We start from the raw sequence: 21,232 nt of genomic DNA on the forward strand, positions 1-21,232 counted from the left end.
AGACTTGAACTTGCACAACTTTTTGTCTTCAAAATTCAAAATTCGTTTCCGAAGCGACAATTTATCTTCAGAGTAATTGACATTCAAGAAAATGAAAAGGAAAAGTATAAAAACATAGTCAAGAAAACAATACTTCATCGGTTTAATATGGTCTAGTAAATTCGAATAGTCCACAGTTAATTCCAAGGAAATTATTATACTTAGTAGCAAATTAGCACACTCTCTTTCACCCTTGCCCCAGTTCATGCTGCCATTCATGTAACCCTCCTTTTATAGACCGGAATGTGGTTATCTTTGCAACCGTGAAAAGAGTCATTAAGAATTATATTGAAGTTGAGAGGTAATGTAAATTATTTGCTCACTACCAGTGCAGAAACTGAATGATAGTGTCCAAGCTCATTGCAAATACTCTACTGATAAAGAGCAAAGTTGTCCAAGTAAATGGTAAAACAATCATGAACATGGTTTATTTCTTGTTCGATCGGAAATTGTAATTGAATCCATCCTCAAAGCGATTGAATTGCACATCGCCTGAGGGAAAGAACCTCTGTGGGTGAGTGGGGTCCTCTAGACTCAAAGGATTCAAAGCTTTTGGTTTCTGGGTCACGGGCTCCTTGTATAAACCGGCCAAATGACCAGCCAGGTTGCCAGCCAATAATTCGGGCTGTTGATGAGTGGGATCGTAAGGGTTGACAAATGGAGAATCAGGGAGAGCATCGTCGTAGTACTGGTAATCGTATTCGACATCCTCAACGGCAGCAGCCGCGGTCTGTCCTCCAGATGGAATGTGGTCTCCTTCCAAAATCCTGTAAAGAGTGATTTTCAAGTAGAAAACGCTTCAAGGACGCTAAAATCAACAAGTATTCCACCTGAATCCGTTGACTCCGGCTTCATATTTGACGGTGTAGGTCTTGCCATCATCTCCGATGTATTGGTATTGTCCAATGCGGTTATTGTTACCGGTGGATTCCTCACGGATGGCAACGCCATCTTCTTGTTGAGTGGCATGGCCGAATTTGTCATTGCCTACATTGAAGCGTTGTTCCTGGAGGATTTTGGCCAAACTCGGGTCCCCATTGTAAAGCCCGGTTTGAGGCGCTCCGGAAGCCAAAGCAACAATCAGGGAAAGCGTTGCGACCTATTGGGGAATGATTTCAGCATACATTTAGTTGGAAGCATTGTCACTGATAAACCAATTCCAAATACATCTACACAATGGCGTGTCAAAATTGCAGATTCAGATGCAAATAGTTCTTTATTTCACAAATTTGAAGCATTTGATAAATGGACTAAAAAGCATTTTAGTGGAGATAATGCTCATTTAAGTCTAGGTTGTATTCGCATTGAAATGTGATAAAGTCAGGAGCTTGTCGGTGAGGATAATACATCAGTAAAGGGTTTAAAGTGTTCTTTGAAATTCTTATGAGATATAGATCTGTCTAAGAAAGAACTTGATTAATTTCGTGAGGGATTTGATCGGAACATTGCTTTAATCTATCGACCAAACCTATCCCAGAAGAGTCAAATATAATAAATGGTGTTTGTTGGGCTTTTCGATTCAAACAGAAACTACCCTAAAACTTTTTTTTTACTTTCAAGAACGCGCATTAGGGTACTTTTGCATAACAATTAAAACTTATTGCCTTACGAATCTGTTCATGATGTTTGAAATGTTTTGGGACCACTTGACTGAGTTTAACCAATTCAATTCCTTGTCGACTTCACTCCTCAAAGTGTTGACCAATACTGATGCCCAGGACAAAGATCAACGGGGATAATAATTATTGCGGGAACCTGATCGACCACCTGATAGCAGCCCCGACAGCCCCGCTTCTCTGGCAACAATACACGAGCCACATTCTTACCGTTTGTTCACTGATGACTACGCAATCGTCGAACGGACGTTTGGCATGGCCGACCATTTGTAGCTCTGCTCTGTGTAGGACAGATCAAACGCCACGCCCTTCTATGCCACTTCATCAACACTGAAGAATATTTGCATGGATTGGGTTCATGGAATTTAGACCATGGGCTATTCTTCAAGGAATATCGAGTTTTCTGCCGAGAATTTCGATAGTGGCTTGGAAACATTTGCATGGTCTGACCAGTTTTTAGTGCTTAAGAGAGGTGAAGCAATAGGTGGCATAAGCTTGTTCATGTAAAATACACTTGTACAGTGTTAAAACGATAGAATGAACACAACATGTCCCGCAAAGGAATGAGTAATAATCATTTCTTTTTGCAATTTCCTATACATGTTGTGCTAGAAAATCAAATGTTCTTTACTTGAAAAAAAAAGAATATAAAACATCAAAAACCAAGAATCTGAGAATCACAGCCTTAGATTCCATCGAAACGATTGTTATCTAAGTGTACAACACCTTAAGCATTCGTCAATATAAATATGTTAATAGTTGCAACACCATACTGCTTTCTATCTCTCAACAAAAACAAAACTGCTTGATGACAAAAAAAGAAATTGGTTTCCGTGGATAAATATTTTCCCAATTCTGTGAACATTTTTCGTTTTTTCTATACTTTTGACTTGATTTGGCCTTTCTATTGAGACACTCTTCAAACGAGATGTTCAACAATCTTTTTTGGTGTCCCCGTTATCTCTTTTTATCGACCTGTTAAGCTCTCTGACGCAATTTCATGAGATCCCCTGTTCTTTTTCTGGTCAATCGATAAAAGCCGTAGTTTTCTTGAAGGAACGCTTCAAAACAATAAAGAAAAATTGTTTTTTTTCTGCAATTAACATGAACATTGTATATGAGTGAAGTCATTGAACTTCACCCAAATGTGTCTTATGGGTGAACTAAATAGATAGGGGAAGTCCCAAAGAATCAGTGCTTTCAACTTTAGGAGGTGCAAGTAAAAAAAGCCAAAGATTGAAGTAAAAAGATGACTCTTTGAATGACAAACATCATTCATTTCCCATTGAAAACTGTGAGTCTTTACCTATTAATTTGTTTTTGAGTAATTCTTTTTTTAAACCGGTCGTTCTGAGGACCATTTTTTTAATGCTTACATCCAACTGACGGTTACTTTCAAACCAAGGGAAGATTAAATTGAGGATGCGTTTATTTCATGAAGTAAGAAATATGCCTATCAAATAATTTGCAATAATACGAGACAACACCTAAGGTTTTTGTTTTCAATTTACGGAGAATGTTCCCCTTTTCATCAGTGGATATCCATGAATATTTAGTTGTTCGTCGACCCTGTTTTAAACTTGTTCCCCCAGATTAGTCAAACCGAGTACAAGCGTAGTGAGATCAAAACATGAGATTGAGTCTTGGCGTCTGTGAGATGAAGTCTAAAAGAGCCCTCAGGTCAAAAACGTACATTTGAAAAAAAGTTGATGTCCTTCGGCATGGAAGTTCTAGCAAAGGGACGAACAACTAACATGAGATGAAGTAGTGATGAAAGGAAAACTCGATACACCGTTTTGTCTGTCACAAAAAAATAATTTATTGGTGATATGCAATGACAACTTGAAATGTTAATAATAGTTATGCTGTATGTAATAAGGTAATTGCAATAATCCTACAAGAATCATAACACTCTTGTTTAAACTATAGGAATTGTCTTCATCTAGTAGAACTCTGTGTGTTTGGATAAGGATCAGGAGAGAGGGAGGACAAGTTGGGTGAGTCTTGCGTGAAAATATCCGATTCATTTTTTGTCCCATATTGATTTTGTTTCGTCAGCTGCTCTGAGCAGTCTCGTTTCACTCGAGTTGCTTCAATTGAGAACGCAACTGAAAAACCTCGGATTGTTGAACGGTTGTAGAACAATTTTATCACAAATCAAGTAACTTGTATGAGTTTTACAATAACGCTGACGCACTAACATGAGCTGAACCCTAAAAGAAGGAATGCATTCCCTGGTGGAAATGCACTGACAAGGCTTTTGTTTGAAGTTTCCGTTTGCTTGTTGACATGACACCCGCATGGAACTCGAGACCGAGCCTAAGGGCTCACGATTCATTTAGCCGCTCCCAGAAGCCGTGACGGGATGAGAGGCCCACGTTGTGTGAGGCCTTCGAAGCGCTTGAAGGTGTAATTGATGAAGACCCAGTCCTTGTAGGAGTTATCATTGGGTGACGACGAGGAGCTCTGGGCTTGATTGTTATTGTTGTAAGGCATGGGGATCTTCAGATCCACGTCCGGGAAGTCATCAAAGTTGGAAGTGTCGTCGATGGACTTGACCTCGACTGGGATGGCGGCCGGCCGATCACGGATGTGACCCCAATCCACACCCAAGAAGAAGGGCAATTTCTTGATATCATCCAAGGTCTTGACTCGTTTTTCTTCCTCACAACAGAATCTGGAATGAGTCACAAGGAATTAGGTTTCTGTATAGGATTTTGGAGAGCTGTTCATACATTCAGGCAAGTCAACTGTAGCTTTGTAAAACATATGCACATAATCTAGGGCTTTTTTCATGACGAGCTAAACGAAAATTATTCGTAAACAAAGAAATGCGGTTGTTTTTTTGTCCGGGAAACATTTTAATTGGAAGGATTGTCAACGATAAAGCAATTCCAATTACACATCCACACTGGCGTGACGTAATTGCAGATTCAGACTGAAACGTCGCGTCCTTCAATTATTTGCAAATTTCGAAAGTGCAAATTGTTGTTTATCTCACAAACTTGAAGCCTTGGATAAGTGGACTTAAAAGAATATTGCTCGGGGAAAAACTGCATTTACAATCCATTCCTTTATCCTGAAAACACAAGGACTAAACTATTGGCTATACATCCGCCTAAAGCCTAGCAACGTTCTTGGGCCTTCTCCAATCCTTTGGTTTGAATCATCTAATGGCAAGGCGAGTGAAAAAAATGATCTGTAGCCCCTGTTTTAAATACTTCCAATCAAAAGACTCACTTCATTATGGTGATTTTTGCCGCCTCTGAGATGGGCACTTCTGGCGGAAACACGAGGGTCTCCTTCCAGTTCATGATCTTGCGGTACGTTTCTTGTGGGTTCTCGCTACAAAATGGTGGATACCCAATCAGCATCTCATACATGATCACACCCAAGGACCACCAATCACAAGCCGACGAGTATCCATTCTGAGAGCATATTTGGGGAGAAAGCATTCGTGTTATCAAAGAAAAAACAATATTCAAACAAAAACATGAGCCACGGTTACCTGTTGAAAAACCTCTGGAGCAATGTAGTCGGGGGTTCCCACGGTGGAATAAGCCAGCTGCCGCCTGTTCCTCTTCCAGGATTCCGCTTTTCGCTTGGAATCCATGGGATTGGATAAGTGATGAGAGGTGAAGTCCGTGGGTTTGGCCTTGGAGAGATTGCGGTAGAAATCTGTCCGATGTGACTTCTTGAGGCCCGTGCAAAGGCCAAAGTCTGACAACTTAAGGTGCCCACGGGCATCCAACAACAGATTATCGGGCTTGATATCTCTGGAAGATTAAGTGATTTATTCATTGAAACGTTCCGGTGTGAGGGATAAACAGTTTCTAAAAAAGCCCTGGTACCTATGAATGAATCCTAATTTATGGATGGAATCAATGGCCAAGGCTGTTTCCGCAATATAGAACTGAGTGCAATCCTCTGACAAAGTGTCCTTCTTCATTAGAAGGGTCATCATATCACCTAAAACCGGGAGAGAATCCGTCGTAAGTCAAAGAGCTTGTCCCTCCAAATCATCGCGTTTCACATTACGCACCTCCTGGTAAGAATTCCATGATTAAATAAAGATTGATGGGATCTTGGAAGGAATAATACATCTTGACAATCCAAGTGTGATCCGCCTCCACCAACACATCTCTTTCCGCTCTGACATGAGCAATCTGCTCCTTCTCGACCATATCAGCTTTCCGAAGAATCTTCATGGCGTACACGTGACCAGTATCAATCTTTTGGGTCAATCGAACCTGGAAGGATGGCCGCTTTATCAGTTCAAATTCTAGCTTTTGCCCTAGATGGAGAATTAAGAAGAATGAAGATGTTCCAATACTGACCTCTCCAAATGCCCCTTTCCCAATGACTTTGATTGGATCAAAGTCGTCCACGCCCAATCTTGAGCGTTTCAAGCGAAGGAATTCGGTCTCCTTGGCCGCATGTTGAACCCGCTTCTCATCCTTGAGATCGTCACTTATCGAATCGTCTTTGAGGGATTCTTCTAGAAGTTCCAACCTGAAATAAGAGACTTTTGATTAGACCAAATAAAGGAGATTAGGGAATTGTAATCTAAGAGCACTCAATAGATCCACCCACTCAAAGAAAGGGAACCAATCGTACTTCACGGTATGTATTTTTACGAAACGTTCTTGCGAAAGCCGAGAGGTTTTGTGAAAAGGCATAGAAACCTTGCGCTAAATACATCTACACACTTGATACAAAGAACTGACATGAAAGGAATTTGAAACTTGATCTCAACGAAACCTAGTCAAATACAGCCTCCAACCCCGGTTGGATCCTATCTCGGCTCATGATTGCACGAATTCCGTTCTTCTAAAACATCCCTTTAATTTTGACTTGCCTGTGTTTTCTCTCTTTGTGTTGTGAGATGAGATTGCTGTAATAGTTTTCCAGGGTTACTTTGGCCTTGGTAGCCTTATCCAGGGTGTGGCCGGAGAACCGATAAGGCGATATTGACGGAGACGAGGGGGTACAATTGAGGTCGTTCTCCGAGGCGGAGGTCATTGGGCTGAGCATGCCTGAAAGGAAGAGGACAATACATATGTACCTGCAAGGCCAAGCAAGGCATCTCCTCCAACTGTCAAAATCCATTGTGTCTGTCACGAGTTCTCCCAGACCAGTCATGCGTGCCCCTTCAGGTTCCCAAAATTCAACTTCCCTTCACCAACCGTTGTTCCATAGCCAGAATGTCTTTTCCCTGATTTATCTGTTTCTCCTTAATTTCCTTTTTTGTCCCTTTTTAAATATGCTGTTAGTGTTGGTAACGCTTATGCTGCTCTCAAGGCTCCAAGTTGTTCATCGTATGGAACCGTGTGGATCATAAATTAGTCTCCGAGGAGCTTCAAAATACCCAGAACCTACCCAATTTCTTGCCATATTTCGAGCTCCAAGCGTAACACTATTCCCTTGCGATGCCTTTTGAGTATTGATGAAGCCTTGGAAAAAAAGAAGAAGGAGCTCGACTACTCATTGAAGAATGATGGTTCCAAGATCCAAGACGGAACCATATTTCTTCCAAAAAAAGACCAATGGCGACATTCTCGACAATAACAAACATGATCTAGGAAGCGGAGGTTCCAGAATTAGGAACTTGTTCTACGCCATGTATTGAGAGAGGCCCTCTTGAATCATTTAGGAGGTCTGATCCAATCTAAAGATCCTTATCCTCTCATCTTTTATCCTGGTAGGGGCCTTGGATTGATCTCCTCCGAGTCTAGGAGATAAGTTTGTCGAAACCACGCCATGCAGGGTGCCTAAAAATACATTCTGCCTTTCGTAGAACAACTTCATTTGTAAACCACAGACCTCCCAGAATGGTCTGGATGGATGGAACTGGGCTTCTCATAGTACAAACACCCTCAGAGATCCTATGCTTTGCAATGTGCTCACTTCTTTGAAACATACGTGTCTTTGCATTAACCTTCATTCATTTCCTTTCGCTTGTCCTCGCTTCACAATGAGCACCAAGTTGTCGCCTAAGACTTTCGGCGTCCCTGAATGAGGAGGTTTAACGTCTGGCCTTTTCTCTCAAAATTAAATGGAATCTGTCCATCGCAAAATTTACTGCAGATCTTTCACGGCCTGCGAGCTCCTTGCTCCATCTACTGTATCGAGTTGGATAGCATTCTTTCTAGCTTGGCAGACACTTTCCGTCTTGTTGAAGATGCCAATACTTTTTTTGCTGCGGATTTGGAACACCGGATGCCACTGAGTGTTCCGAGTTCCAACTTGGTATTCCATATGCGACCACTACGGAACTTTTAGCGGAATAAAAGCGTGAATACGTAGAGAGGAGGGTATAACCATTTGTACCCTAGCTGTCCTAGAACACCCACAGAATCATATGATGTCCTCTAGAATCCAACTTGAGAGGTATTGTATTGACACGGCCTTTCATTTGCGGTTTTCCAAATGGAACGACCGCGATTAACAACGAACCAGCTCGATCCAATTCTAGAAAACAGTGGAAAATCTCTCCCGATTGTCATCAGGAAAACCATTAAATTTTCCATGGTTCAAGGGCGTATCGTTTTCCAAGAGAGGCAGTTGAAGTATATTTAAAACGGGCTAGAGTCTCGTTAGGTTTTTTCTTTCTTACAACGGCAACTTCCGACATACTTTTGTTATAGCCTTTGGCTGGAGCTCAAGTTCAAGGCAACTCCAAAAAGGCTTGGCATTCCAACACAAGTTGCCTTTCTTTCTTCACCAACTTGCCTCATGGTATCATCCATTCTTGAGAAAGTTGGGCCTCTTTGTGACGACTTTCGCCATTTGAGCTTGTAAAATGGATTGTCCTCATTTGTTTCCAGTGCTCGATGGAGTCAAATTAAAACTCTGTTTTAAACAGGATATTTATCTATCTAAGGTATATTAAAGACATTAGGGATGTGAGTTATTTCAGTGTTGGAGAAAACCCAGGGCTTTTTTTCAAATCCTCTTAAGAGTGTGATTTAGGATGACAAACGATGTCAACTCTTCTTGTCTGTTCTACTGTACAATGATAAGGCTGCAAAAAGGGACCTTGAAATGTAAATAGATATCGCGCACAAGATTCACATCTTCAGCCTTATGAAACCATATGATGGCATTGTTTTCGGGTTTCCAAGTGCTAAATCCGACAATACTTTATAAGATCATTCTTTCTGTTATCAAGGTTGCGAATGGCCTTTAAACGATATGGTATCAGCCTTCACTTTGACCAGGGCAAGTATTTCAAAGGAAAGTACAAACGAACAAGTTCAGAGTGGGATTGAGAGGAATTTTCCAAATATAATGGAGGAATCACATTAGAATCCAATCATTAAGGCACACATAGAAGGAAGGGATGGGATTTTTCTCGGAATGTCGCGTTCAATCTTTCTGTGCTCTCTCACAGAGACAAGATAAAGCCATCGCTCGTCAGTCAGAGAGTCAGAGAGTGATCGAAAGATGTTGACTTTTCTCTGAAAATGGAGACTCTGGGCCTCCTCCGTCGGCATAATACGCCCATCATCCTGAAAGCGGTGTGTGGGAAATTGACTCTGACAGTGCTTAAAGAGATCTTGTTGACTTAATGCCCGGATTTTCCTCTCATGAAGCGGGGGATTCACAAAAGTGAGAACGCATTTTAGCCATTCCTCTCGACAATGTGTATTTATTCACTTGGATTTGTGCGCAAACGTGGCTTTTTAGGAGAAGTGTTGCCGAGTGAACTTGAGCCTTAAGAACGATTCCCTAATAAACAGATGTGTTACGAAATTGGTTCACAGTCTTAAAAAGGGTTCTCGAAAAAAATTATATTTTGAGATATAGCCTGGGTAATCAAAACGTTTCGTCGATTCATTTACCTGTGATTTTCTATCAATATCATGAATGAATATTCCAAGTATATTTGTAAAATGTATACACTCACACTTTTATGCTATGACATGACCCAGAATGGCAATGAAGGTTTTCTTTTTTTAAAATGTCGTTTACAAGTGTCCATTGCGCTGAGATGGCAGACCAAGCAGAAAACAAAAACAAAACTCTATTCAAGAAGTTACGGAGATGCAAATCCAATCACAAGGTATCATGGCAACACTGGCGGCAAAACATTTTCCCGACGTGAAATTCGATAAACCCCAACTTTGATCCAAGCAATAACACCTTTTGAAGCGGACGATTTTTTTTTGGGTAGCTAGTGTAAGTCAGGTTCAAAACAAACACTAAGTGCTCCCAATGGAACATAAGACCCCTTTTGTTCCTCCCTAAGTCCAAACAAGGCTCACGGCCAGGCTGTTTTCAATGTGTTGTCGTCATGAGATGGGCCCACCAAAGCGAGGCCCTCGAGGCCTCTCCCCGGGTCCAACCAAGCGGACTCGAAGGCCACTTTTGGAGAAAGATTGCAAATATTTTCTCCTGGCTTGGCGGCCTTGCTTTCCCGGCCTTCTCACCATTGCATTGACGTAATGTCAGGACCATGGACCACATGTACAATACAATAAAACACTCCGTAAGAGTCTTGGAACCTTCGCTCTTTGGCTGTCGTCCACTAATACACACACACAACATGACAAAGAGCCCCGGAGAGGCACGTGGCAATTGTTTGAATAGGCCCTAAAGGCCCATAGACGAGGCCCTTTTCAAAGAGAATGTCCAGTGTTCCAGGCAATGGAACTCATATTCAGACTGGAATATATCTCAATCAATATTCATTCTGCTTGAATGTGGACATCCAACGTCTAAAAGGTTTATCTTTGGGTTTCAACATATTGAAATGAACCGTACATTCAATCGTGGTAATACGTTCCAACTTTATTTTTCAATCTGCATCCATTGTAAGTAGAATTGCTGAGTTCTACTTTATCAAATATTTATGCCCTCTGGTAGGACAAGCCGTGCTCTTTTTTTAAAAGTCTTACAAGCGAGGAAATAACTTGGTAAGCTCGTTATATGTTTGAGTAGAGTCCCTTGTTTGTACAAAAACATAGAAAAAGCCGCCAGGCAGTCCTAGTCTTCTTCTTTTCTGTGTGTAAAGGTTGTATAACCTTCAATATTTACAAAGATACAAAACCCAAGAGCTCTTTGAGAGTGCGGCTAAAGGAGATTGCGCACAAAAGCCCGTGCATGCTCTCTCAATGGATTCCCATTGAGTACAAGAAGACTCTTCCTCGTTCTCGCTCTCGTTGCCTCTCGCTAAAGGCCATTCATTCCAATACCGTTTTCCTCCTCATCCCTTTAAAGGCTGGCTTATCGTCTCAGATGACCTTCAAGACCATCCAGAGGACTAATAAGTTGGTTTGGCTCCCGAGAACGAATGGCAGAGTCATAACTACCCGCAAAATACTCTCCGTTCCACATATTCACGGACAATCGCAATGAGAGCTCTCAAACAGAATGCCAAAAGAAAGGTTTCTACTATCCTGATTTTCTATTTTGTTGTGAAGTTCAATGGTTTCCTTGAACTCTGATTAACTCATTATTTGTACCCTCAAAAATGGGATTCAATTCCGTGACATCAGATCCACTTTTGTAAACCGAGTTTCATTCATAAGTTCCGACTTTTGACTAGGAAAACTGAATACATTCAAACGTCTCAAGGGAAGAATAGATTTGAATTTTAGGTCACAAAAAGTGCTCATGTAAATCCCAAGGAAGCCTTGTTCATGTTTCGTAAGCATGACGAATTGAATAAAGTTGCCGGCAATTGTGAAAAAATCATTGTCACACTTTTTCATTTCCCTAAAGAAAATTACTTGAATAAACTACTTGGAACTTGACGTAACCGGACTTGTGCCTTCGTGTCTCATTGCGTCCAAGTTTTCGACTACGTATGCATAAGTATACTCTAGTATAAGAGAGTAAGGATAACAACTCAAAAAAATAAGAATCAATGCTTTTGTCATAAAAGCAAAAAGAAAAAAGGGAAGGCTTCATGAAATTGGGCATGGCAGCTCCCCGAACCTTTAAGCCTTCTATATTGCCAGATCTTGCTTTTCTTGAGAGTTCTTTTTTAGAGATCGAACACTACCCAAAAAGAGTGAGTTTTTTCCCCTTTATCTGCAATTTTGTTCTGCTCTCATTTTAAGACTTGTGAATTCAGAACGACAAGATTGCTGACAATGATGACCTGCGCAATAGAAAATGTGCTTTTTCATAAAGCGTTATTTCTCTCTTCTAGAGCTCTTTTTTGTTTGACTGACAAAGTATCATTCTACTTTCCAAATGAGCTGACCTAATTTGCCTCCATTTCCTGGGAACGAAGTGGTTGTTGATGGAAAAGTGCGAGTTGCAAGCAAGCAATGAATATCAAGTATGTTCCACAAAGAAAGAGAGGAAGGGAGTGTGTCATAATAATGGAAGGTGATCATTACTTTTACCCTTACATCCTTTTCTCCTCAGCTGTCAATCTTCGGCATGAGCCAATTCAAGGCTCAAAAGGTCGGTCGGTCCCTCGGAAAAGGCTGGAGAACAACACTGCCAAATAGTACTTGATGGCAATGAAGCACGAGAGTCTTGTCATTTGGCAAATGATCCGACAAGAATGCATTAGCGGATGCAAATTGAGCTATCGATATGACCATAGAGCTAGGAAATCTAGAGACCACATGAATAGGTTGCAAAACATGCGGTGTTACTGGAACTTCAAAATTTCCACAACCTCAACTGAAAACTGGCCTTGTTGCATTGATCGTTCGGCGGATTGATTTTGAAGGCAAGAAAAAAATGCCAGAAACCTCGTCCATCCCAGATGTATGCAAAAGACAATACTCTTGGGGCATACCGGGATAAACGCTTTATGTGTCAATAATAAAATAAAAATGTCCCAGTCGATGGAATGCTTCGTTATTTCTAAACATATTGAATCATGATGATCTCCAAATACCCTATCAACATCGTTGACGTGAACATAAGTGTGAAAGTATGATGACTTCATTGCAATGTTGTAGAAGGTCATTGGGGCAAATCCATTACAATGACTTGAAGGAAATGAAACAGCTACAGTGAACTATTCAAGGCTTTTTAATTATCTGATCAAAAAGTCACGTTCAAAAATGTTTCATAAATAATAATGCTGCTCTTAAAAGGGAACATGCCCTGAAACTATCTTGTTCTCTGGACGAGGAATGATGAAGCCCAGAACTAGAATAGATCTTTTAAAAAGTGCTGTGACGCCATCAAATAGTTACTGCCTTAAAAATATATTGCTTCCATTTCATTGCCAATAACTAGGACCATTGAATTCTGAAAAGGCCTTCATTTCACAGTTTAAGAACGCATTCATAGCCAGTCATTGGCTTTGAAATCTGATATTTCTTCTCAAAACTTCTGCTGAGACAGTTTTCAAAATTTCAAGACAAATTTGATTTGCAATCGAAATTGCGTACCCGAAACGATGCCCAACACTGTATCGAAACATATTTGATTTCATGACACTCTATGGAGTCAATGCATAGAGGAGATGGGTACTTAATGATCAAGCATGAGAATGACCTTGTTCCGTATTGGTTCATAATTCAGCTTGATGTCAGTGACTTCCTTAAAGGGTCGACAGTGGAGAATAGTATCGGAAGCCCTGTCTTTGTGGGGCTTCTTATTGTCCATAGCCCGATGAAACTCAGGAACACGGGGGATTGTGACCCTAATCTGGGGGAACTTTCCGTGTTCAATTGGATCGCTGAGAGATTTGTGGATGGCAACATACTACTACACCTTTCAAGGAACTTTATGGACCATGACTGAAGAAAAAGCACTGGGGAGATTAGATACGTACACTAACCTGGATAACTTTCTAGATGTTCCGCCTCATTTGAAGTGCGTTCTAATCAGTTAGCTTGTTTTCAACAAGATGTTTCTCTATCTTGTTCCAAATCATATTCTCGTGCTTAATGTAATCAGATGTAAGAGTGACCTAAATATTCAGAGTGTCATTTATACACATTGTGAATTCTTGATTGATATGAAGGGTAATGCCATCCGTACCAAAAGAAAACAATACCGTATATTACGCAAAACAAGTGAAGGAGCTTGTGTAGGGTAGTCTAAGGTCGGAGACGGCCTTATCAATAATACATAACGACTTATTGCACATTTTCATTTGGATTATCAGCTAAAAAAAACTTATGATAGTCATTTTATATACGTCAGTTCCATGTCAAAATCTATGAACACCGAAGGTTAAATAGTGTACATTAGTTCCTCAAATTAGCACGAATCTGTGCTTGTTCGACCTCCAAAGGAATGAAGGAGGATTTGAAAGCGTTTCTCAGCGAGCTAAATACGTGCGACTGATGTGTGGCCTTCCCATCTTAATGGCGGGTCCATTTTTTGTGGGTCAGAAAAAGTGTCCCAACGAGCGAGACAGACTTGTTTACGAGGAGCTATTACAGCCTTCAGCCTTCAATCTTCAGCCTTTGGATGCCAGTGCCACATTCTCTAATAAGTGGAGTGAAGCGCATTCGCTCCCAAGTCGTCTCCCCGAGAGCGTGTGACCGAGATAGATTTCCCAATCTCATCTCCATTTTGTTCCATCCAATTTGTTCCAACGAAGAGATTTAAAACTGGCGTCAGTGGAACAGCCATAATTCATGCCAGCAAATGCCCGGAAAATTGGATGCTTTTGTGTCAACAACGACAAAGACTTTTGTCGATATTGGTTCACTTTCTCGTTTGTACGTAGTCAAAGGATAAGGGGAAGGAACATGTTCCATATTTCCTTTCAAGTGCATGTTCCTCGTATCGAGGATGGAAATGGAGCTGAGAATGCAACACTCCCCCCTGATCAACGTCTTCTTGGACGAGGGTGTGTTCCAAGACCCAAATTGGAACAAAGAGAAACTCAAAGAAAAGAAATAAAAGCAGTGAATAAATAAACAAAAGGGTGCTTGCCAAGTTGCAACTCTAGCTTCTAAGTTTGTTCCAATTGCATTTGGAACAAGTTTATAAAAGCAGTATCGCTTTGTTCTCTAACCCAACTAACCTTCACAAACGTTTCGACTAGTTGGGCCGAAAAGAATATCCGAACACGAAGGACAAACCTATACGTGTACTTCATTACCGTGAAAGGCCAAATCATTTGGGAACAATGAAAAACTTGGAGCAATTCCGTCAGTTCCTTCAAGAGATACTTTGAGTTTGAGATGTTGCAGATTATGGCGCATGAGTCGAGACCTCAAATGTAAATGAATTCAATTTCAAAATGAAGTGTTTCCCTTCTTGAAGTCAGATGATGTCTTGGGCATGGAATTTAAAGGTCCATGTTTCCACACATTCATAAACAGAGGCACGCCATTCACGAGGATAGATAATTGGAAATTCTTGGAACACACGTCTCACCGAAATTGCTACAGGAAAGAGAGCTAAGAACCGACTGCGACTGTCTCAGTTTATTTTATTGCGTTTTTTCTCTGTCGAGGTTAGAGGTCTAGAAAAAGGAAATGCAACGTTGAAAAGGAACATTGCTCAGCTCAGTTTGACAAAGATTTATAAAGCTTGTTAGAGCTTTTTGAGATTCCTATTAGAATAGCTAGCCTAATATACAGGGACAGGCTTCACAATGACCGCGCCGAGTTTTTGTTTAAGAGGTTAAGCAAGTAAGATTAGTTGGTATATTTAGGCTAACTTTTTCTTAGCCTCTTTCACGAATTGATAAAAATTTCACCACGAGAAAAAATAAGCAATAATTGAAATGAAATACTCATCGCAACTCTTTATATACAGCTCTCTAAAAAGGCAATGTTTTCGGAATTGTTAGTCTTAAAAGACAAATTGTCCCCGGGATGTTGAATTGGGCCAAATAGGTAAATATTTCCTCGGGAATCGTTTCTGCTTTTGAGGGCAGAGGTCTGTTTCAAGTATATCAAGGAAGAAAGCCAGACGGCTTCTTAGAAAACCTCTGTGATCTGTTTCGTCAATCTTTCCGATAGCTCCTTGATTGGATGCTTGGAATGTGGACCACATCAGAGTCACGAAGATCCTTCACCACATGACCAGGAATTCCTCCTCCACTGTCAATAATCGACGTATAGTACAGTGTACACTACGTCAGAAAAGAGCCAACCGGAGCTCCATGGTAACAATCCAATCCTCGATTCTGACAACGGAGGAACTCGAGTGAAGACACTCCAATTTCCTGGGGGAATTTCGATTCCATCACACGACTAGATAGAGAAATCAACTCCGAGGAATCAAGTCATGCCACTATACCATACCTTCTTTCTCCGGCGGCTCACAAACAATAACCCTCCCAGATTAGGTTACCCGATATCAAATTCTTTTTCATCAAGAAGAAATGCAATCTTGTTTTTATCGCAGTACATCTCCCAGATGAAACCTCATCAACCTTTGATTAAGATTTGGAAGAAGGTTCGGCGCCCGACGAGTACAGCCTTGATAAGGTCAATGCAATTTCGAGAAACATTTGCAAAAAGGCTATTTATTTTCCTTCATTCACGGTTGCAAGCCAAAGCCCATTGAAATGATGATAGCTCGGGGCAATGAATGTATTGACGTTTTTGTTTCTATCCTTGGCATGAATTCTCGTCAAAAACCTAAATTTCAGGCTGGCAATTTTAAACTTAAGCCCTCTTCTTAAAATGGTTAAATAACATAATATTTTGGTCCTTTAGTAGTTGGTAGGTATTTTAAAAAGCCTGTCGAAGGAAAAATTTGCTCTTATTCATTTCCGACCTTTTTTTTGGTCCATCATTAATCCCGTCATACTTTGTCTTCTGTCCTCATCTCTTAAGGATCAAATTTCATCGAGATGGACAACTTGAACCTAAAGTCTCTTTTTCCGACCGGATTCCCTTCCACAAAAAGTCGATAAGAAGCTGTTCCATGGTAGCGGGATGATCCCTGGAACCATGGATCTACTCCAAATGGTTGAGCTATGTTGGTCTATCTCGTGGTTCTGTTCGGAGAATGAATGAGGCGTGGTTATGGCCTCGTGGAATGGATGTTTATGTAGCGTTTATATGTGGTTAAGCCGCTTTGCACGGCATTACTAAATTGGTTGGTTGGTTGGTTTGGTTGTCCATTCAGAGACGTGGGCTCGTTTTTTACACGAGAGACGGAAGATGGAAACTGAAACCATTGATATGGTGCCAAAAATATATTTGATTGAACTGTGGGAGCTGAACATGTCATATTGGTCTGCTTTTACCTTAGCATTTCCACACTGGCAAAGTTCAATGCAGGTAAAACTTGGAGATGGATTAGAAGATTGTTCCATAAATCATCTCAAGAGGCAGTCTTTCATGAATTACTAGCACAATATTTCATGTCAAAAGCGAGTCGGCTTAGCTATCAGATCGTTTTTCGGTCGTTTCTGACCTTGACCACGACATCTCTGACATTCATGAAGGCCGCTTTAAATGACGAAGGTACTTTTTGTCCTTGGATGGATAGCGCAAGTGAAGTCAAGTTTTGGGTGCCATGATCCTCGCGTTCTCATTGACTTTGCTTTCCTGCCCAAAATGTCACATGATAGTGACCAACTCGGGAATAACACGTTCGGAACTGTGATCCCAGCTTTCTCATTTTTTTTCGCCAATCTAGCGAAAAAATATTTTCATGAGACTTGGCATAAAGGCTGCATAAGGTTGTGTAATGTGCATGTGTGTATACAGTATGTAGAATTCTCTTGAAGTGAATTCTCCAGCCTGCGTGACTGAAAATGTGGAACATGAGGAGCTACTTGTCAAAAGCATTGGGAGACTTGGCACTTATTAAACATTTATGGAACTTTCGTACTCACAGGCCCTCTCCATCAGAGTTTGGCCGCTGAATTAATAACTGATGACGTTTGCTTGTTCCACCAAGCCTCAATTTCCAGTTCCAAGGGGCTAAGAAGTGTCAACAACTGTTGAGAGATCATCTTAATCTGAAGTAGGGTGATCTATCACAGATTCGAAAATTTAGCCGTGCTTGAGAAACATTGTCAGGGTGCCAAATACCAAAAAACAAAAGATGCAGCATGCCTGACTATTCCGATGCTTCCCGCCATGGATAGTCATCAGCTAATACTATATTCATCGATGGGTAGGACAACTTCACCCTAGCTCATCAGAATCAAGGTCAATATCATGGTAATCATGCAGAGGCTAAGGAGAATGAGATTGGTTCTCCAATAATCAATATTCAGATAGCCACATTGGCCCTTTTTTTCTCGCGCTCAGAGCCACCACAAGCCATTGTACTCATGGTCTCATAACTATCCAATTGGATCAAGGTGTTTCTGGATAAGCCCTCATGTTGTGTTCAAGTGCACCACTATGCCAAGGCCACTCCTCACTGATGAGTTATTAGACAGGTTTGTCAGGACCCGCTTTGTTTCAAGTACAAGGCCGTTCCCATTTCAGCCTGTTCATGTTCCAATCCATTTGAAAACGATGATTGTAGAACTAGTGTGTCCTCAGGAATCTAAAATGATCGTTTGATATTTTTGTGTGCAAGGAAGTCACATTTGCCGGTTTTTTTTTGCGGGAATCAAATGACAAAGAAATGAAACATTAATACACAATGCTCGTCACAAGTGCGCAATGAGTAGGTAAGTTGTCCTTTTTCCAACAATGAAGCCACCATGTGAGCAACATACGAGTACTGGCTTCAGCTTCTTTCCCACCTCCTACCGATTAACATGAACACCTTCCTACGTCACGTTGAGGCAATTAAATATCATTTCGTATGTAGGACTTGTGGGTTGGAAAGGTCTTACAAACCCGAACCGCCCAATATAATCCAATTTATCAGCTCTGGCCTGGATATGTACACCAGAGCGTATTCTTCAAACATGTTTCACTCATCTTTCAAGTTCTTGATACTTCGTCTATGATTGGAATAAACAAGTTTGACCGAGGCCTGAAAGAAAGGAATTATCTTTCTCAAGAACGTAGGCCCTAGGCCCTGACTGCCGGATACTAATGAAAAAGCTGTGAATGCTTTTCACATGACACACTGAGGTCAGAGCCTGTCACATGATGAGCTAAATGTGGATTCATTGGAGTCTAAATATGTTCATTGATCCTGGCACCAGGGAGGGATAAAACAAACAACTTGGATGCTCATTTTCAAGCGGTGTTTATTTTATCCAATGCATATCCATGAGCAATCGAAATGATCTCCTTTGACTCCCGATAGAAGATATATGTTGCTCAGCTATCTCACTTCCTGTTCCTAGCTCTTCATTAGGTCACCCTGCATGCTCTAAATGTAAGTCGGAAATTTTTGCTCTAAACTGCGTTATAGTCGAGAAGTCCGTTCGCTCTAGGTCGCGAGTTCTTTTGCCACTAATGGTGCATAATTGGTTGGCAATGGTTGCTCTCTGCTACTTTTTTTCCGTTCATACCTGAGTTATCGCCAAAATCAGCTGCCATGGAGGCATGATTGTTGTTGGTGACCTTCACGGGCCCGCCCGGTGGTTTCACGAGGTTCCCCCCTCCGGATTGGGTGGTTCGAGCCCCGGTTAATTTAACCTGGGTCTTGGGCGACCTGGAAGGGCTGGGCTGTTGTTTGCTCTTCCGATGGAAGCTCATCTTGCCCCAGTTGGACAAGTGAGTGGTCATACTTAAATGAGGGCTTTTCATAGGCTCGAACTCGTGACGACACCCGCACCCTGAAAAAATCACTGTTCCACGCACGACCACCTAGGAATGATGGCACCTATCATTCAGCCCATGGTTATTCACGACCACTCCATGGGGTCTGGTCTGCCAGGACACTACTCTTCACCAGCCTCCGAAACTCTTACGAAACTGTCCAAAGCCAAAAAACAAGTAGATTGTGACTGTCTGCGGACAGCCAGGCTTTCCAAAAGACGAGGTGACGTAACCGCGAATTGGATTGTGTTTGGTCCGCTATCAAGTCAACGACTGAGGAAAGAACGAACGTTACCGAGTTTCCCCCCTCTCTCTCACGCCTTTTCTCTCTCTCTCTCTCTATCTCTCTCTCTCTCTCTCTCTCCTGCAATGTCTCTTGTTCTGAACTGGTAGTACACCGACTACACTCGCTTTTCGTCTTGCTCTCTAGGCGATCTTGCTCAAAGAGTTTGTTAGAATGCTTACAAGGGACCGGCCTTGCCTATGCCTTAGGTTCCATTGTTGTCATTATTTCTTGCTCGAGCTTATAGCCAAGTCGAAGAAGCAATTGGTTTGGCTAAAGATGAGCAAAGCTAGATTTTGAGCACTAGCTCTTCTAATTACCATCTTTGTTTTGAAGGCTGCAAGGCTCAGCTGAGCCTCTTCATAAAGCTCGGAGGGCCGACAAGAGAGACCGCTCTCTTGTCTCCCGGTGGCAACATCAGCCTTCGTTTCAGGTCCACGTTCGCCAATCCTGGGAGCAAGCGAAGACAGCGAAAGAGGAGACCCAGCGAGAGAAAGAGAAGGAAGGAAAGAAGGTGAAGCGAAAACGTGCCTATTTCCCTAGCCTGGAGACTGAACAACTTTCGAGGAATATCCCTGACCTTAGGCCCTCATCTCCGTCATGGAACAACGCGACGCACAGATCTGCCGTCGCAGATAGATGGCCTTACTTTCATTAAAGTTTCGTAACCATCGATTGGATCAATGGGAAAGGAAAAAAAACAATCCCCGCACGGTCTTCGGGAGAGTACTTGACCAAGGTAGGAACCCTGCTCAGGTCTGTTCCAGACATATTTGCGGTCCATCCAACTTGCATAACGAGTTCCTTAGTGCTCCCATAACTTTATTGAGTGGAAAAATGGGTTGCTGATAGACTCAGAGAGTCTTTAAGAACCTGAATGGAGTCACTTTTTTTTACCCTCTCTCACTCCATCGTCACCATTGGCATGGATTTGACATGTCTGATATCTCTTCCCCCTGAAATCGAATTGAGGTACAGACTGTGTCAATGCGTGAAAAGAACTAGTTTTGGCTGGATGATCATCACTCCTCATGAGCATTTGCCCGTTTTGCTCACGCCATTCAGACACACTCACATGAGCTCGAGAATATGTCTCTGAAGTTCAATCCAGGAGACTGGTTTCAAAGTATTCAAGATCTCTGATCATAAAATAGAGGATCAGAGAAATAGCAAATGAAGCCTCACGGGGAACGGATGGAGTGTGGTGATACTAATTAATTCTGGGAACAAAGTGCCAGGCCTCAATTATCGTCATCACCTCCATATTCCTAATGAAGTCGAGCGCCATGTGGCCACGGTGGATCATTAATCAGCTGCCATCCACGGACATCCTTCAATGTGTTCCTCTTTTGCCGCGAAACAATTGGCAGGCGTTCACTCGCTCATGCTAGAGTAGTGAGGAAACCAATTCGTAATAAATGAACACGTCCACGCTCCAAAATTCACCCCAGGAGCAACATTGCGGGGGTAATCATTTCTTTGGCCGCTGTTGAAGTAATCTCGTGTCCTCCTTGGACATTTTGTAGGATAATATATACAGGAGGTTGACGTGGCAAAACCCTTATGTTTATAGAACAATAGGCACATTGTTTTCCTACGTACTTTCAGTTAGACTATAATATGATGTACGGATCTATCATGGAACACGTGGCATCAAGCACCGAAAGTTGTAAATGAAATCCACGACTAATACATATGGTCTACTATTGTTTATGCAT

The 21,232-nt window shown here is 41.6% G+C and overlaps 2 protein-coding genes and 1 long non-coding RNA gene across 7 annotated transcripts in view; 1 reads left to right on the forward strand and 2 right to left on the reverse strand.

Annotated features, from left to right (window-relative positions):
* The window catches only part of LOC131878291 (uncharacterized), a 29,435-nt gene that overhangs the window by 4,530 nt on the left and 3,673 nt on the right, over positions 1-21,232 (forward strand). The window contains exons 2-3 of one of the 2 annotated variants that reach the window (XR_009372997.1): positions 11,815-11,996; positions 19,851-20,253. This is a non-coding gene — a long non-coding RNA (uncharacterized LOC131878291). The remainder of the gene's footprint in view (positions 1-11,814; positions 11,997-19,850; positions 20,254-21,232) is intronic. The other variant, XR_009372999.1, reaches the window with a different exon arrangement.
* Positions 439-1,927, reverse strand: LOC131878290 (pupal cuticle protein 27-like). Its single transcript, XM_059224221.1, has 3 exons — positions 1,649-1,927; positions 870-1,138; positions 439-806 (listed from the first exon to the last, which is right to left on the reverse strand). The coding sequence occupies exons 1-3, from the start codon at positions 1,658-1,660 to the stop codon at positions 467-469; spliced, it is 621 nt and encodes a 206-aa protein (XP_059080204.1). The 5' UTR covers positions 1,661-1,927; the 3' UTR covers positions 439-466.
* LOC131878281 (serine/threonine-protein kinase tricornered-like) overlaps positions 3,450-21,232 on the reverse strand; it is a 40,739-nt gene continuing 22,956 nt past the window's right edge. For 2 of the 4 annotated variants that reach the window (XM_059224211.1, XM_059224208.1), the window contains exons 2-8: positions 6,514-6,691; positions 5,993-6,167; positions 5,698-5,905; positions 5,507-5,624; positions 5,164-5,431; positions 4,896-5,083; positions 3,450-4,332 (exon numbers count right to left, since the gene is read on the reverse strand). In XM_059224211.1, coding sequence (XP_059080194.1) covers positions 3,990-4,332; positions 4,896-5,083; positions 5,164-5,431; positions 5,507-5,624; positions 5,698-5,905; positions 5,993-6,167; positions 6,514-6,691 — 1,478 coding nt within the window. In that variant the 3' untranslated portion in view covers positions 3,450-3,989. Of the gene's footprint in view, positions 4,333-4,895; positions 5,084-5,163; positions 5,432-5,506; positions 5,625-5,697; positions 5,906-5,992; positions 6,168-6,513; positions 6,692-17,391; positions 17,420-18,981; positions 19,558-21,232 lie in introns of those variants that run through there. The other 2 variants (XM_059224209.1, XM_059224212.1) reach the window with 2 other exon arrangements.

The sequence above is a fragment of the Tigriopus californicus genome, chromosome 3 (assembly GCF_007210705.1).
Source record: "Tigriopus californicus strain San Diego chromosome 3, Tcal_SD_v2.1, whole genome shotgun sequence".
Taxonomy (NCBI): Eukaryota; Metazoa; Arthropoda; class Copepoda; order Harpacticoida; family Harpacticidae; genus Tigriopus; species Tigriopus californicus.